Here is an 18,275-nt window from a genome sequence, read left to right as displayed (position 1 = left end):
GCAGTTGTGTATGTACACAGAAAATAAAGACTCATTTTTGAGCATTTGCTCATGTAGAAAAGCCATTACTGCTAAATTCCAATATGAACATCATTACAGTTTTCTTTTTTAGGATGAGTGAAATTAAAAATTTAATTTAGAAATTCAGAGTAAACTACTACAAACAAGCAGAACACCTATAAGCTGGTATCTTAAATTATACAGAGAAACAGTTAATGCTATCAATTGTCATTAATAGATCCAGATGTGTTTCTCTAGAGTAGCATAAGTATTCCCCTAAAATTCTCAGTTACTTCTCCATCTGAGCACCATCATTCAGGAAATGTTCTGATCTTTTCTACAGCTTAAGATCTTTATTGCTTCAGTCTTTATAGCTTCAGCCTTTATGTGACTGTCATGTTAAACAAAATTGGATTTACTGTAACTTACGTTATGTGGAATATCAAGTTTGCCTCAGGATTAGCTAAAGAAAAATATATTTTGAAAAAATCCAAAATTAATTACCATTTTCATAAATGTCATACAGTTTGCAGTACACAAACCCTATTTTTTGTAAATATTTTAGCTAAGATGGCTGAAGATTGAAACTTTAAATGCAAGACAGAAACCCCTTTCCTGTTCTCTACTGCACTGCAGCAGCACAGCTTACATGGGTTTGCACCATCAGCCACTATCAGCATACGCAGCGAGGAAAGGTTGATGTCTCTCTGATCTCGATGTGCCACCAATGCCCAGTGCATGTCCCTGGATTTTACACAGGCTACTTTTGCTGCAATAAGAATGAGAAAATTACTAATACACCATATAAAAGCTATACAGCCATATAATCAATTTGTACTTTTGATTTTGATTATCAAGGAAACTTTTGTATATTCTTGTTTCTTACCTTTGTATTGACAGACTTTTTGTATCCATGACAGTGGATTCACTTTCATTAAGGAGTATGGAATACTTATAACATGCATCATGTTCATGACACTCTGAAATCAAAAAAGATAAACAGGTTTTATACAACAATCATGGTAACTATTTATATTGTGTTACGGGCAGGGGCATCTATGCAAATCACTCTATGCTTATTTTATTAATAATGCTGGCATTCAACTTTTCCTATCTATCTACCTACACTGAGATGAAACAGACACCCATTTTCCAATGCTTTAATTAAGTATTAAGGATTTAGGATTTAGACTAATCAGATCATAACTTTGAAGAAGTACTGAAAAAAATTAAACACTTTCCTTCTATTTATATTCGAAGATATCTACATGTTTGCTATGTAGGTTAATATTACTCCTAAGCCCACTAAACTTCCATATATGTGAACACGAAGGACAAGTAGCAGCAACATATCTGTCTAAAGAAATCCATCTCTGGGAACACCAAAAAGTTATCAGTGGTAGTGGGGCACAAATAATTTAAAAGACAGAGAAACTGGAGTCACAGACTAAGCAGAGATCAATTTATTTTAACAGAAAATAAACGAAGGAGGTTTTAGTCCTGCAGGTGAGCTAATTCCAGTATTTTCAGCAAGGTCATGAAAAATTCCAGGAAGTTTAGAAAAAGCAGCTGAGTGAAATCAATGACAGATCCAAAACTGTTCTCTCAGTCTGAGCCTGTCAATTGCATCAGTGATTTCTCAGCGCTAAAAAACCAGCCTGTAAATGAGTTGCTGCTTTATTTCTGTTACCATTTAGAAATATCTTCTGAGGGTAACACACCTCCCCTCATAGCAGCTCAGGTTAAATACATTATTTGTTTTGGTAAACCTAGGCTTAGGAAAGGTTAAGTGTCCCAGTGGATTAGTCATCTAAACACTTGTTCTCTTTTCAGTCTGGCAGAAGCATAGGTACAGGAAAAGCACTTACAGGCAAGTAATGTTGAAGTTCAGACCAAGATTAATAGCAAGGGAAGGCACAGAAAAGCTCTATTAGACACTTGCTTTCAACTTCAGCGATAAAGATGGTTTTTTAACACGAGATACTTAAGGGCATTAAGCCTAATAGTTCGTTTCTGCTTCAGAAATGTTACTACTGCCCTTTGATACTAAGAACAGTATAACACTGCATGGGAAAAGTATATCAGATCACTGGGAATCAGAGAGACCTCCAAATTGCTGGGAATCATAAGGACCTCCAAAATCATGGGGCCCCCCCCAAACAATGACCCTTCAAAACTTGATATCTGCTCTTAAAATGATCAGTGAATAGTAAGCATTTTGTCAGTCACTGGTTGCAATAGCCCTGGTAGAAGCAATCCTTAAAAATATGTCGGTTGCCTCCCATATCAATTGAGGAAGACATTCAAACAACAAGTGGACAATTAATGTAATATAAGGTATCAGAAATGTTTTAATATTAGCAAAACCATCTATTGGTGGGAGTTTTGACAGCAAAGATAATCAGTGGCAATAGAGCCATGCCATTGGCTCATATCTTTACAGAGGTAGGTACTAAATTAATTTGTTTATGCTGTAAAGTTTAATTGCAAAATGATACATCGATAAGAGTAATGTGGTAAGAATGGGGCCAGAGTACTTGACATGATGCATAAAAATACATTGAGATCTTTACCGTGATCATTATGGGCATGTGCTCCAGAAGAAGTTTAAGTCACATTTACTTTGCTTTCAAAGCAAAAAAAACTGTATTAAACTGTAGGACATCCCAGTTTGAGACACCAATAAGCATATTAGGTTAGTTTATTTTCCAATACTCACAGAGAATAAAAAAACATACTTACTGTAAGAATTCCATGCCATAAACCAACATCCTTCTTGAAATCTAATACATTCACAATTGTTTCAGCTGTCCAACAAAAACAAAGCAGAGTTTATTTTTTAGAACATGGCACTAACCCAAGGCAAATCCACTCAAGGGAAGGAAGCTTCAGTATAACATGACTGGTGACCTCAAAGGTTAACTTTCACAGTAAATTTCCACTGCAGGATTTATATTGGCTAGGGCATTATTTGTACCTCTCCTATAGATATTTTAAACGTGTGCATATTTCCTAAAACAAATGAAAAAAAAATAAGATTTTTAAATCTAGAAGCCTTTGGACCAAATCTATGTAAAACATAAGATAGGAGCCTAATGAGAAATAAGCTACAATTCACACTTGATTTTAAGGATGATGCAAGGGAAGTGTACTCCATACCTTCTGTGTATCCACATGCCTGGGTCAGAGCTTGGCAGTGTGTCAGCAGCGCAATCCTCGTCACAGTCACCCCAAGCACACTTCCATCTTTACATGTTTTGTACTAAAAGAAATAACCAGGGAAAGTCAATGTGCAATAATTGTCCTATTTCCATTATTTAATAGCTATGTTTAAAGTGTTTCCTATGCAGGTGAATGATGGGTATACATCTAATGACTCTGTTTTAAGAAGGTAGCAGTATTGAGGAGTTTTGGAGATACTTCTTCGTTAAAAGACACTTTTTTTCAAATAGGCTTTCTCTTTTTGACTGAAGCTTCCCAGGCTTGGCATCTGAAATCCACTTGTTGTTTGAAAACAGGCATTATGGAAAAATAATTCTAACAACTCTGACCATGTTAATGACTAGATGACTGGCTAGGTTTAGCAGAGAATAACCGAGTTCAGTCTGTTCAGTGTTTACGTTTCATTTTATAGGTCAACCAATAAACCTGAGCTCCCTTGTGCATCTCATAAGGCATGGGACAAGAGCTGACCTCAGAATCCTTGCTGGGCTCTGTAATAATAATCTATATGTATACAGTCTGAAAGACACATGCTTTTTGATGAGAATATGAGACTCATGAGAAAAAAGGAGGAAAAAGAGGTGGGAAACCATTTGGGATGATTGCAGTAATTTTTTGACTTTATGCAAAAGTCTGAAAACTCTCAGTGGTAATTAGTAAATTAAACATTTATCTTTCTCCATGATGAAGATCACAAGATTGAGAATCAAGACATCTCTGCTTCTCTAACCCAGTGTTCTGACTGCACAAAGACAGGAAATACCTTCCCTCCATTTCCTTGAACTTAGTAATTTAAATTCCATACTAAGACCACTGAATTCAAGGCATTTGAGTCTATGCAAAAGTAGAAGAAAATTATGGGGGGAAAAAAGGGAGGAAAATTAAACTTAACAGCATTGCTAACTTGCCCTTCCTGATACTGATTTTTAGGGGGAGTATGACTCACAAAGCAGTAAGTGATAGGCAACCATTGGAACAAGAAGTTCTTTCAGAGGGTCTGAAGGTTGTGATATGAGAACTGAAGCTTCACTGTGAAACTTGTCATCTATCAATCCCAAACAAGCCCACACTATGAAAGGGACTGAGATTGGTCAAGGCAAATTTAATATAGTATTGCAGCAGCCACATAGACAACATAAAAACGTTAACGTTAGAAATGCCCAAAATGCAATTTACCATTCCATTAACTTTTCTGAAATCAGTATCAGTCTAATTTATTGTAAAGTATTGCTTATTAACAGGCTAAACCAGGATGTTCTTTGCTTCTGTGACTAGTGAATGAATAATGATGTTTACCTAATGCAGAATTGCCATATGTAATGATTCGAGGACAAGATGCATCTTCATTAACTCACCTCAATGTAAGCTGTGTCATTGTTTGCATCCTTGATGTGTGGGAACCAGTCACGAGGCGGCTTGGAGAGGTGTTTAGACTCTGTGACAAACCACAGTAGCTTTGGCCAGCCTGAGGGACAAACAAGAGTCAGCTTTTGTTGAGTTTCTGCTGGATAAGACAAGACAAAAATCTTCCCCAACAAACCTTTTCCTCAAATGCCTGTGTCACCATTACCTAAACATTGATTCTTTTTGAACCTTGATATAGTATGGGAAAGAAGATTTTCCAGAATTGTTTTCTTAACACAGCTATCATGGTCTAAGACAATCCCTGGAGAAATGGCTGGGCAGTTCAAGCTGTTATTGACCCAAACAGTTTCATTACCACTCTCCTGCCAGAGGTTACTGTCCGTACACTTAGCTATTGGACTGAATTGTAAGAATGCTTCTCATCTACGACAGTCATAAGTCTGTTGGTTTAATTTTGCTTGTAGCCACAGATGATCTCAGCAGCCCAGCTTAGCCAGCAGAGAACCAGGTTGGGAGCACTGGTACTGCTCTCCAGCCACGAGGTGGGCACAGCCATCACCACCAGCAGTGACACGCTGGGACAACGGTGCTCCTGTGGCAAGTGTTTCATCACAGGCCTGATCCTCACCAACAGACACTAAACAAGTGCAGTGTTTACTACTGTTGTAGTAAATGACCAGTGATAGCCACTAAAAGTAAGGGTTAAATTACCTTTAAACTGTGGTATCTCCCCTGTGGGGCTTTTAGGCAGTCCTTTATGGCATGCATCGCTGGTCAAGGCCACAGTAACTCCACAGCTTCCAAGCAAAAAGCCTATTTGTTGACTTCCTGCATCCTAAGAGATGACAAAGTACACAGAATTGATTAGAAGTGATTACAGGCTGAAATAATTTTCATCCTTGGGTACATTATCTTGAGAGGAAAACAGACTCTTCCCTTTAAGCTGATTTCCTTTTAGCTGATTATCAAAACTCATCTGTACATTGACAACAGAATTCCACACCCTAAACATCCTCTTGCCTGTATGAACATAAATCATAAAGAGAATGGAAGCCATCAGATGGCATCTGCTCTCACATCTCTTCAGGAAGGATGACAAGTGGCTGAGAGGAATGTCAGAAGATTGTTCCTTCCAGAGGGATCCCTGGAAAAATGGGCAGACATGGCCTTCACAAAGTTCAACAAAGGCAAATTCAAAGTCCTGCACCTGGGGAGGAACAAACCCCTGCACCAGCACCATCTGGAGAGTAGCTCTGCAGTAAAGGACCTGGGGATCCTGGTGGACAACAAGTTGAATGTGAACAGCAATGTGTCCCAGCACAAAGAAGGCAAATGGCATCCTGGGCTGTGTGAGGCAAAGTATTGTCAGCGTGTTGAGGGAGGTGATCCTTCCCCTCAGCACTAGTGAGGCACATCTCTAGTGCCAGTTCTGGGCTTCCAAGTAAAAGACATGGAGCTACTGGAGTCAGTGAAAGGCCACTATGATAACTAAGGGACTAGAGCAACTCTTCTGTGAGGAAAGACTGAGAGCTGGGATTGCTCAGCCTCCAGAACAGAAGGTTTAGGGGGGGATCTCATCAGTATGTACAAACACCTGAAGGGAGGGTGTAAAGAAGATGGAGCCAGGTTCTTTCCAGTGGTGCCCAGTGACAGGACCAGAGGCAATGGGTAGAAATCAGAACTGAGGAAGTTCCCTCTGAGCACCCTCTGTGAGCGTGACTGGCATAGTGTGCCCAGAGAGGTTGCAGAGTTTCCACACTCAGAGATATCCGAAAGCCACCTGGATGTAGTCCTGGGCAACCTGCTCTAGGTGGCCCTGTTTGAGGAGGGGAGCTGGACTAGGTGACCTTTAGACGTCTCTGCCAACCTCAACCATACTATGACAATTCTAGGAAATAATATGGATTATAGATGCTTCCACCTGGATGAAGCTCTAAACCCTTAGGATGCTATATGGGCATACAGTGGTGACAGTATCCCTATTATTGCTGATCTAACCTGATTTGTCAATAGCCATTTTATTGAGTAGTAACAGACACATTTCAGGAGCACTACATATAGTCAAGTGCCCATTAGAGTAAGCTCATTACATTTTACTTTCATCAAGGGCGTGTAGGCACTGAGACTAAGAAGTCATGTGATGATTTTCAAGTCTAGGCCATACCTGTTCTTTAAGAGATGCTGTGCTTCTACAGCATTATGTCTGCTGTATGTATAGTATCTTGTCATGATTATTTTATAAACTTTACATCTATTCACTAAGCTCTTCAACAGAGCAAAACCAAGATGTAAATGCACATAGAAGTATTAACTCTTTCTCCACAGAACAATTCTACAGAAAATAGTCTAGAGAGTCTTAAAAGATCAAATTAAAATATCTTTCGAATCAACCATAAAGTATACTTAACCATGGAAACAACCAGAAATACAGTAGTTACCTTAATCTATTGATTCATTCAAAGCAAAATTGTATGATGAAAGCCCCAGAGCCTATCTAACTAATTTTTAATGAAATTTTTATGTAGTCAAATAAAACCATCTGAAACAGAGAAGCAATCAGATCAGAAAAAAAGTAAGGGTTTACTTGTTTTTCATATCACCTCAAAATATGTTTATGGCAGCAATTATCAGAACTTTGATAGCTGAGCAACAATAAACTGATCTGTCAAGTCTATGCTATATAACTCCTTCTATCCAGAATTAGAAAAAGTATTTGCTTTTGCTTACTATAACCAGAATGCATATAAAACCAGGAAAAAATTAAAAGGCACTTTTTCAGGGAGGTTTTTTTAAACTTAAGCTTGTGTATAATCTTTTCCAATATAAAACCAGACAATGAGAGTATCTTTTGAACAACAGAGAATAATACTGGTATATCCATGAACAACATTTTGGGGAGCATGTTGTTGACCCCACCACACCTGCACCAGTGGGGCTTCCAGAACTTAAAGAGCTTTGTCAACCATTACTGTCTCACTGACTCTTGTGTTAGCTAGCCCATATTTGTATTGCCAAACCTGTGGGACAAGCACTTAGCCAGATCTGATCTTGGTTCCACGTGAGGATGAGACCTGGTGTCTCCCCTCTTGGGGTCTGCTCAAAGGAAGGAAATGTGGATGCCTGAACAATGCAGGAGAGATGGCTCTCCTTGATGGTCCCTCAGAAGGAATGGTAGGAAGAGGAAGGCTGGAGCAATCCATGGAGAACATCACTCCTTGGGTAAGACACAGCTTCTGAGACCTGCTACTCTTTCATCTATAAAGGGATGTCATGAGTTTCTTAAAATATCAGATTCATACTACCATTACCCAAAATTTCCCATTAAATTTTATCTAAAAAATGTTTACTAATATTTTAAGAATTTTTAACTACCAATTAAAAAAGGTATATAAATTCTATAACTGAATGCAGCAGCTGCATTGATCTCAATTTTAAATTATAGCGTTGTAACTGTATATCCTATAAAACACGGCTAGCAAACTGTTTCACCACTGTGTTAAGAAAATGCCAATTCTCAGGCAACGAAATTCCATTTAATGCAGAACTTTACAAGCAGAAATTAACCTAACAAATTCCATGAGAAATCTAACGTAAGTAAGCCAGAAGAAAGTGTGGACATTAGAGCATCAGCATACCATGGCCCTGAGGGATATTTTTGCTCTTCTGACAGCAAAATAAAACAACAAGAAAAGGAAACTTACAGTAACAGTGGAGTTTTTTAGATAACACAAGAAAGACTGACTACACTTTCACTTAGTGTCATACCAACCAGCTTAGAGAATGTCCACACAAATATTATTCATACATTTGTAGTACCTCACACACACATTCAGATTATTTAATATAATCTACACACATCACAATTTACAGATTGCTTTACATTAGAACAACTCCATATCTCACATAGCACTAAAATCTTCAGCCCACTCCATTCTGTACAGTTATTCTTTCAATTGTAAGGAAAACATGACTAAACAATTATGTGATGTAACACTAGCATAGGAGTTTGGGAGAATTTCACCAGGTGCGACAGTATGTAGCATGTTTTACAGACTTTCAAATCCTGTGCCATGCCTTGGTGGCCACATTAAACCCTACCTTGCAAGAAAAAGGCAAATCAAGATGCTGAAGCAGGGGTGCTGTGATAGACACTGTTCCCCAGGGCCACAGGAGTTGAGGATTTTGCAGTATGAATGCAATGAAGCTTTCTGATAGTCTCCTATTTGGTGTTCACCAATTCCATCTTCAGTCTCAGTCTCTCACACCTAGTGAGAGACTAGGTTATCGCCACCATCTGCCTGCTTCTGGTGGCTTCATTCTGACTTAGAAGCTAAAAGTACTGCAGAGAACAGAGACATGAAGAAGAGATTGACATCCCTTTCCCCATGGAGGTGTTCCTGTGATATCTGCTGCCCCATAGAAGAAATTGTTGAGATACTGGACTGACAGCCGATAGGTGGAAGATCTGAAACTTTTATACATCCCACAGACACACCACAACCTTACCTACACACCCAATCCTGTGAACATGACAGAATTTGCTGTTCCTCGTACCTCAGCAGGATCAGCCCAGAGCACTGAAGACCTTGGGCAAAATGTGTACGTTTGAAAAATGAAGTTTGAGTTAAAAATGCAGTCCTTTGCCTGAAGCAGTCAAAGGTCCCATGTGGGCCATGAAAAAGCTACTGAATTTAAAGGCATTGATTATTTCAGATTTCAGAGACAAGCTATCGGCCTGCCTTTTGAGTAATGTGAAATGAATGGTTGCATACTGAAAACTACTTTGTAAGTAGAAAAAAACACAACCAAATAATCTTCCCCCCGAAAAACCCAATATCCTCCTCCCATCGTAAATAAAATTACTCTCCTGCCTGTGAAGGGAATAGATTTTCACAACACACTGGTTTGTCAGCAGTATTACTTGTTATTTTAGTAATTTATGCTAATCTGCCACTTTGGCAACTCCCCACTTGTCACAAACACTTTAGTTTGCTGAATTTTGTAGGGGTAGAAAAACCTCAGGAAGCCAGTGGGGACCAGCTGAAACAACTCAACGCAGTCTCAACCACAGACAGGGAGAGACTTGCCGGTGATGCTCATTGTCAAATCCTCCACAATTCACACCTTGAAAGGACACGTAATGCAGGTGGAAGGCAAAATACGCAGCTGAGGTATTGTAGCATGAGGTTCGAGATCACTTGCTGACTTTGGAGCTATCATTTTACATTTCTTGAAGGCACACAACACTTGCTGAGGTACAAAAACTGAGGTGTGCATAGCTTCAGACTATGTCTGCACACACCTAGAGAGATCAATCTTTCATATGAAGCGAGACGGAAATCCTCTCTGCTGTAGGCAACCATTCAAAGTTTTCTAAAGATTTTATTAAAGGTTCCCTAAAGGTTTTCACCAGTACCTGGAGGCAAATTGTCTTCTTCCTGCTGTAAAGAGTGATAATTCATTGTCAGGATAAAAAAATCCCACGTGTGGTTGCATTTCAGCATGCTGTTAGTGTCATTTCTATAATGCTTTGTGAAAGTATCTGTGTGAAAGAAAACAATTATGATCCTGTCTCTGTGACTGAGAGTGCATGTCCTTATCTAATAAGAAAGGAAAGAAGAGACAGCCTGTGCAAAGGTTGGCCTGATAAAGGGTACTTCTGTTCACTTGCAAATCCCAGACTGTTTTTAAAATGAGAATTATGTGGGGGAGCATCACAGACTGAACTAATCTTGTTTTCTGTTACAATGCTTATTTGAGCTGCAGTGCCCTTACTCTATCAAAAATTTGCTGGTAAAGAACAAATAGGGTAACTATTAGACACAAAAGTCAAAAGTGAAAAGGCATTGAGGAAACACTATTTTTAAAACAGAGATCTCAAAGACCTTAACCAAAGCTAAACACAATGCAGATGCAATCTTCATAACCAGCTTTAAGATGAAGAAATTAGTTGGACAATGGCTTTGGTGTCTGTCTGTAATTTGCATGTGATATCTGCAACTATGAGCAGCCTTAATGTCCAGAAGTCTTAATGAAAGCAAGACAATGGTTATTTTTGGCAAAGGACACTGCGTGAAATGTGATATGCCCTCTAGGAAATTATAATTGCCTAAACATGAAAATACAATAAGAAAACATCGACTTTAAAGGATCTGAGATTGACTGTGGCAAAATGAGTGCTTCACTGCCAAAGTGTATGAAGTGGGATAGACAGGTACCAGGGGCTCACAGGGGGCTGAGGGAACTTACATTCTCTAGAGAGACTGGAAGATTGTCACTGAAAGAAAAATATATAACATTTTATGGATATTTTAAATCCAGGGGAGAAAGAGATGCATTGTCAAAAGATGTTCAAAATTATGTTAAGCTCCAGTGTTTCTGGAGCACTGCAGCCCAACGATGACTAAAGCTGAGAGAAAGCAAAGCTCATTTTATCTCAGGCCCTGAAACACTAGGAAAGATGTCAAGGTGTATTTCCATTGGAATAGAATTCTTCCTTCAAAGGAAGACATGACTGGGACAATTTCACTGCTTTGAAAGAGATAGACCTCTCTGGCTACTGTTAACAGCTTTAATAATCTTTCAGGATTTAATAAAAAGAGCTCCTGAAAAACAGTTTTTACCCTGTATGAAGCATCCTTTAAAAAAACTGAAGTGTCCTGGAGTGGGTATCTCCAGATTTCCTATGACAATACACAGGCACATTCTTCCAACCACACTGTCAGAGCCAGCGACTGGAGGAGCACAGAAATGCCTGCTAAGCACACACAGCATTAAATCTAAGATGCTAGGAAAGAGCATTTTGAGTGAGAAATTTAATTTTACATACTTTCATGTCTCACTCTGCCACAAATTCTGCCTAAGATAAGGAGGCCATAAAGATCTATGTGGGATTGCTTTGTTCATATGTTCACAGCATGGGACTGAGCATAACTATGAATGTGCTTGGAGGACAAAAATGTTATTTTCACATTAAAACTGATTAACTCCCCTGACTGTACCAGAGCAGAATAAAAACAATTTGCATGGCGCCCATCAAATGGAAAAAAACATTGACCTGAAAAATCTAAAGGAGGAGAAATCAAAACTGTATTTTTAAATCTTTTCCTAAGGGACATAGTAAATCACTGTTTGAACTAGAATTCGACATGTTGAAACTCCCATGTCTTCTATTTTGATGGTCCGTTCTATGACATACAATTTGCATGTCACATCATATCACACATACAATGAAACAAATACTCCAGCTTCAGACAAGATTAACAAAAGCGGTAGTTCTGAAGAAAGAGGTGTTTTATAGGACACATTATTTGCTAACGTTTGGGAAACATAAGCAAATTTGGAGAGAGGGACACTACTCTGAAAGAACAGACCCCATAAGACAAGGCATGAGGATTAGATATAACAATTTTGGGGAGTGTTGATGATAAAGGCATTTCATTGCTATTAATGTAAGGAAAGGAGGAGAAATAAAACATGCTGCTTGTTTGATCACTACAATGACCATGGAACTCCTGATTGATGTTTCTAGAATAAAGAGTTAGTTTCGATGTATTTGAAAAAAGCCTGGTATTTCAGTTTTTAATTTTAGATGTCGCGAATTTAAAGAGCCAAAACCATGCTGCATGAATGACAATTTCCAGGTCTTTGCTGAACACCAGGAAGCATTCTGGGAATAAAACTGAAGAATGCTGCATGGTTGCTGGGTATTCTGGCAATCCATGCCAGGTGCTAGATCAGACAGGTCTCCTGAAGTCCTGGGGGTATTCTAGGTATTCTGTCAACACAAAGGTGGGATACAGAAGGAAAGAGCAAGGAGACATGGACTTTCACCTAACAATAAACCAGAAAAAAATCCTATTGAAGTCTTACAAAAATAACAGTCATGCTATGAAGAAAGGGGAATGCATACAAAATCTATGTGCAGGTAAAGCAAAAGCCTTTACTTCCATATGGATACAGATGTCTGCAGAGTAATCTGTAAGCCAAAAGTCTACCTGGCTACAAACACTACTGCTCAGTTTTAAAATGCCAGGACAAAATTTTGCACAGAGTTGTGAAAAACTCTTCTTATGAAAATGCAGAACAGTATTAAAGCTGCTCATACAAATTTTTAATATTAAAAATGTGCTCCTAATATAACTCCCTGAAATAGCTCATCCTGTATTTTGTAAGCTCATCATATAAATGTGTTAGTTCACATTTCTGTCTTCCAAAAAACAACCAAAAAGATGCCAGAATGTACTGAAGCGTGTAGAAGAGAGGATAAATAATGGGAAAGCATAAAAGAACAGTCTAGGCCATTGTGTGATGACACGAATGACATCTTCCCACGGATGCCAGAAGCAATCCACTGCAATTTGACCAAGCAGAGGTATTCCTTCTGGGACTACTCAGAACATGGTTTTCATCTCATTGTTTCCACTCCAGTTGCCCTTACATATAAACAAATGCAAAAATATTTGCAATAGTATATGCTGTGAGATTGCATAGTTTTATTTATAGATTATAGATCATGTTGCTTTTTTAACTGACATCTCTGTTATTGTTTTATTAGCTTGATATTTAAACATTATGGCAAAAGATAAACAGTCTGAGTCTGTATATATTCTTTTGTATAAATATATATACATGCATGTTTAAGTGTATATTTATATATCCATTTATACACACATATTCAAAAAAAACCAAACACCCAAGACATTCAGCCAAATTAGGGTAAGTTATTCATTTGACACAGAGTATTTACTTGGACAGCTGGATTTTATAGTTTAATAGATGGATGTGGTATCAGATGTTCCAAAATAAATCAAATTTACACCTATCCATGTACTTTAAAATTTCATTAAACCTCAGAAAACCATAACAGGGAAAGACATTAGATTTTTCAACCTTCAAAGCCATGTTGCTTCTTTTTTAATCAAAGAATGAAAGCAGATTTACCCATTTGAGCACTCTATAAGATCTTAAAACGTATATATTCTGCTCGCCTTATTTTTTGACACATATAGAATCTCTGGTTTATATTGAAATAATGCACAGTGTTATGCAACTGCCTCAAACTATCTTAAAGTACTGTACTTGGATGTGAAAGTGTGATGGCAGCCCAATGTAAATGCGCTGTATTTTTACTAAATTCAACATCCTTGTTCTGTAGTCATGTCTACCTCTCAGTGCTCTCAAATGCAACATTTTAAAAATTTTACCCCAAAGCAGGCATGGTGGTTGAGGTTCCATCCTCTCCTCTTACACTGCCTTTCTAGCTCACCTGCATCTTTCCTCCAGTCTTAGCCAGTTTAAGCTGGGGCACCTATTGTCTCCTCTTTCCCTTAGTTCCCAGTGTCCTTCCTTCTGCTCCATCACCCTCATGTCTGCTCAGCTGGATCATGACCTTTTGTTGTCTGATCCACTCACTCACTCACTCATTCACTCACTCACTCCATCTCTCTCTCTCCTCCTTCACCTGGTCATTAAACTACTCCTTCCTTCCTCCAGCTCCCACCCCTTCTCTCCTTGCCAGCTTCTGGTTTCACTGTGGCAGGAGCCCACCACAGATGTTGGCCAGGGCATGTGTGATCGTAATGGAGAAATGATGAGATCAACTCAGCTTCTCAGATGTGAGGAAGGTTCCAGCATGTTCAGTTAGGAAGGAATCCCCAGATATTTTGATCTGTTAATTTGCTACATGAGATGTGTAAACTGAAAAGACTGTGTGAGGGCTTAAAATCTTTGGTTTCATGGCTTTCATTTGAAAGGTAGAGTATCTATCCATGAAACAAAGATTTGAGCTTCTGCTTTAGGGTGCTGTAACACTGGAGCATCTCAAAGAAAGCCTTGACAGTTGAAAAACTGAAAATATGAGCAAAGCAATACATTCCCCCAGCCCTTTCCTTGGAAACAATTTATGTTTTCAGTCAACATTTTCCGAAAGAATTTAGTTTAAAAAAGAAAGCTTGTAAAGATTAAGGAACACTCTTTGTGTGGACAAGTCCAGACCAAGTAATTAAAGTAAAGCATTATTAGTGCTAGCTAATAAAAAAATGATTATACAAGGGGATATGTGGGAGCGGTCAGCCATGGCAAATTAAGGGGATATGACAAAAAAACCCTGTAATGAATAAATATATTTTGCTGTATTTACAACCTTCTAGGCATATATCCTCAGAAAAAAATGCAAGTTCAGCAGCATCAGTGTAAGCGTCCCAGCTGTGGTTCACCTACACCACCCACCCCACTCCTCTCAATGCCCCCAGACACTCTTTCTGGCTGGAACTGCTCTCCTAACAGTTCCCTAGGATACACGGTTGAATCTCTGAACCATCACTGGACGTGGAAGGCTTTTGATTAGCAGTGCTCAGTTTTCTCTATGAATGCACGTTCTATGGCAAGAATTCCTGAACCTAATTTGTCCAACTGCCACCCTTGGCAGAGAGGACCGTGGTGACAGAAGTTTTGGGACACATATGCACACAGAGACACAGGAAAAGGCATTTCTGTAACTGCTTTGAAGTAGCACACACAGCACTAGTGGCATTATAACATAGCTTGGGTTGCAGGGACAGGTGGAAAATCAGCAGTTGCTGCCAATGGTTCTTTGTCAGTGGCCAACACTAGAATGTTTTGAAAGGCTACAAAGATAATCCATCTAGGACTGGCAGAGCTGCAGTCTTGGAAAATTTTCCTCTCCTTTTCCAGGCGGACCTGCATTTGCTGAAACTACAAGCACATCTTCAGATTTTCCATCACAGAAAAGAAGGAACTATATATAATTCACCACACAGCACTGTCTTTGCATCCTCAGATTCAGAGTTAGTTAACCACAAAAATGTACTCAAAAGCTATGTTCAGTTGTGATTTATTCTGACGTAAGTTTCAAAATGCAGTATAGAGAAGAAATTCAGTTCCCTACCTTTCTTGTAAGTGGCACTTCAATAGGGACAGGGACAACTTCAGCAAGCAGGCAGCCATAAAATGCCACCATGAAAGCAGCAGGATCATTGTTAGGAAACACGAGCGTTACCTGAAAGAGAGAGATGTAGATTAAAAATATTTTATCCTAGGTGTAAAAAAAAGATAATTGAAGCTTCTATGATTCCTTTTGGATAGAGATGATTATTGAAGTACTTCTAAGATAACTAGTCAAATGCCTAATGACAGACAAATGAGGAATCAGAAGGAATTTATTCTGATAAATATTCCTTTTATGAACATTTTCACTTACAATGTAGCTAAATATTTTCATGCTGTCTTGTTTCCCATGTTGACAACACCCTTCATCTGGTTCTCAATTAACTGATTGCTTTACCAGTGTTAAATAACCAAGTAAATGGATTTAGTAGAATTTTAGATTCTATTATAATAATTTGCTTGAAGTTACTGAAACTGAAGTGGAGGTGTGATCAGTTAAGATTACGCAGACTTACTATGTCGTTAGGTCAATCATTAACACATTGTTTTGTTTCACTATGCTTTGCCTCAGGCAACAGTTTCATTTTAGGACTGGACTGCTGTCCAAGTGTAGAAGTTTCTGTGTACTGTGTGCACACAGATAACTGATACCTAGAAGCAAACGTCATATCCATGACGCACCCCAACCTAGGTGTGGATTTGTTGAACTTCACAGCTTCAGGGCTAGGGTTGGGGAGTTATTTAGATAAAAGAATGCCAAAACCAATCACAGCAAATCACCACTATGCTCACTAGGTGCCCTCCTTCCCCCAGCATGCTGAACTGTGCAGCTTAGTCCTGCAGGCAGTGCAGACAATGTCTGAGATCCTGCACAGGCAAAGGGGAAGGAGAGGTGAGGATGCACGGTCTTGCTGAGGATTCAGCAACTTACAGAGACCACAGCTCTCCTTGCAAGGGTAGGGAATACTGGTGCTCTCACTTGCTGGTGAATGACCCCAGTGGTTGGATCCTGTCTATAGTTTTGTTTTGATTCAGTCCGATGGATGTTTTCAGCTCTTGTCTTAAAGAGCTGTAACACAGCTGGTAACTATCCTGCACGGTCAACTGAAGTGGCATGCAAAAGGCATGGTGAATGATTTCAAACCTAATTCCTTTGGACCCACACACAGGACCTGAGAGTATTATTACAGCATCTTGAAATTTCCTGAAATTATGTAATAGCTCTTGAGTTTTGACTGCTTTGACATCCATAGGAGTTTTGTTGAAGTAAAATCATGATGTTTTCATATACACTTCAAGGTTCAGTTACTGGAGATTATAAGTGTTTCCAGAATTTAGTTAAGATAGTCACCTTCTATACATTAACTGGATTTCTTCAAACTAGAAGAAGACTAACCAACCTTGTCCAAGTCAGTCTGAAATACCTGGTTTGTAAGCTTAAGATTCTAACTTCATCAAGGTTTACAGTCAGAGCAAATACATGGCTACCTTGTCTGCACACTTGCACTTTAAACAGTCCAAGTGCTGGATACTGCAGTGCAGAACTCACTGTATGCATTCTACAGGCACAAACCATAAACAGCCTCAAGGGAAATGGAAGTACAAGGATTTTGACAGATGCAAATCCTGTTTGCTGAGCCCAGTAAACATCTGAAAAACCCAAAAGGTACTTTGAGGGTTGTGGGTTTTGCATTGGTCTCTGCTTACTTAAAAGCAGTGAAGGTTTGGATGGGAATCTTTGCAAAGGAGCTGACAGAGGTGAAAAAAATCTCACTGAACTCCAGTGGGAAAGAGGCACTAACTTCCTCTCCAAAAAACATTAATCACTAACAGACTTGTACCAAATAAATAAATAATGTGTGTAAAAGCAAAAAGTGCTAAGCTTGAAAGAAAACAAATCATACAGTGTATATTAAGAGATGAGAATCTGGTTATCTAGTAGATATTTCAGAGGGTAAGCTTAACTTCCAGGCAGCTGTCTGGGGTGATGAGAGGTTAAATCTCTGAAGTTACTATAGAAGGCAAATGAAGTTTGCCATGTATAATACCAGAAGCAGGGAATGAAATGCGGGCACATTCATTTATTTTTTGGCTCAGACAAAGAACATAAGAGGTGAGGTAATGGTAATTATGAAAAATAGAGATTGTATTGATAGAAGAGATTTTTAAAGGGAAAAAATAAAATATTTTAGTTAATATTAACATAAGGAAAAAATGACATTCTCATTTAGAAAAGACCAGAAATATATGCCATGTTTAATTTAGTATGTAAAAACTGTCTTTAACTGTTGTCGCACAAAATATCTTATGTCAGGATAAAAAGTCACCTTCAAAAAGCTCAGAAAGCTTTTATGTTATTACAACACGGGCATAAGAGCCAGAATAACCACAGCATAGAGCATCAGAAGTGCAGTAACACCTCATCTTCAATGTGAAGTTGCTTCATATGATCACATTCCTGTTACACAGGGATGCTAGGCAAGATGTTTTTACAACACAAAACATATGCTTTCAGCACTCAGCTGTAAACATTTGTTTCACTCTAATTTTGGTGGACTTATTTTAGCAGAGCAGCAATTTGTTCTTTACATGTCCTGCACTAGCTAAATTTCCAGCCTTCAGTCTGAATTATCCACAAATCCTTTCTTAATGTTAGGAGATGCCAGTGACCGCTACTGTAAATGACTACAAAGACAGGCAGGCAGCACACCACAGATAAGGAGAGATGCACATTGCCCATAAGTGAACTTATTCCTTTCGGAGCTTTCTGGGTGGACTGT

At 38.7% G+C, this 18,275-nt stretch overlaps 1 protein-coding gene across 5 annotated transcripts in view; it reads right to left on the bottom strand.

The window, feature by feature from the left end:
* The window catches only part of DIP2C (disco interacting protein 2 homolog C), a 310,777-nt gene that overhangs the window by 74,040 nt on the left and 218,462 nt on the right, over positions 1-18,275 (bottom strand). For all 5 annotated transcript variants that reach the window (XM_027648510.1, XM_027648512.1, XM_027648511.1 and 2 more), the window contains 7 exons: positions 15,497-15,607; positions 5,299-5,422; positions 4,578-4,687; positions 3,160-3,262; positions 2,743-2,807; positions 887-980; positions 650-769 (listed from right to left, as the gene is read on the bottom strand). In XM_027648510.1, coding sequence (XP_027504311.1) covers positions 650-769; positions 887-980; positions 2,743-2,807; positions 3,160-3,262; positions 4,578-4,687; positions 5,299-5,422; positions 15,497-15,607 — 727 coding nt within the window. The remainder of the gene's footprint in view (positions 1-649; positions 770-886; positions 981-2,742; positions 2,808-3,159; positions 3,263-4,577; positions 4,688-5,298; positions 5,423-15,496; positions 15,608-18,275) is intronic.

The sequence above is a fragment of the Corapipo altera genome, unplaced genomic scaffold (genome assembly GCF_003945725.1).
Source record: "Corapipo altera isolate COAL_440 unplaced genomic scaffold, ASM394572v1 47, whole genome shotgun sequence".
NCBI lineage: Eukaryota > Metazoa > Chordata > Aves > Passeriformes > Pipridae > Corapipo > Corapipo altera.
Note: the sequence above shows the minus strand (reverse complement) of the source record. Positions and strands in the feature narration are given on the sequence as shown.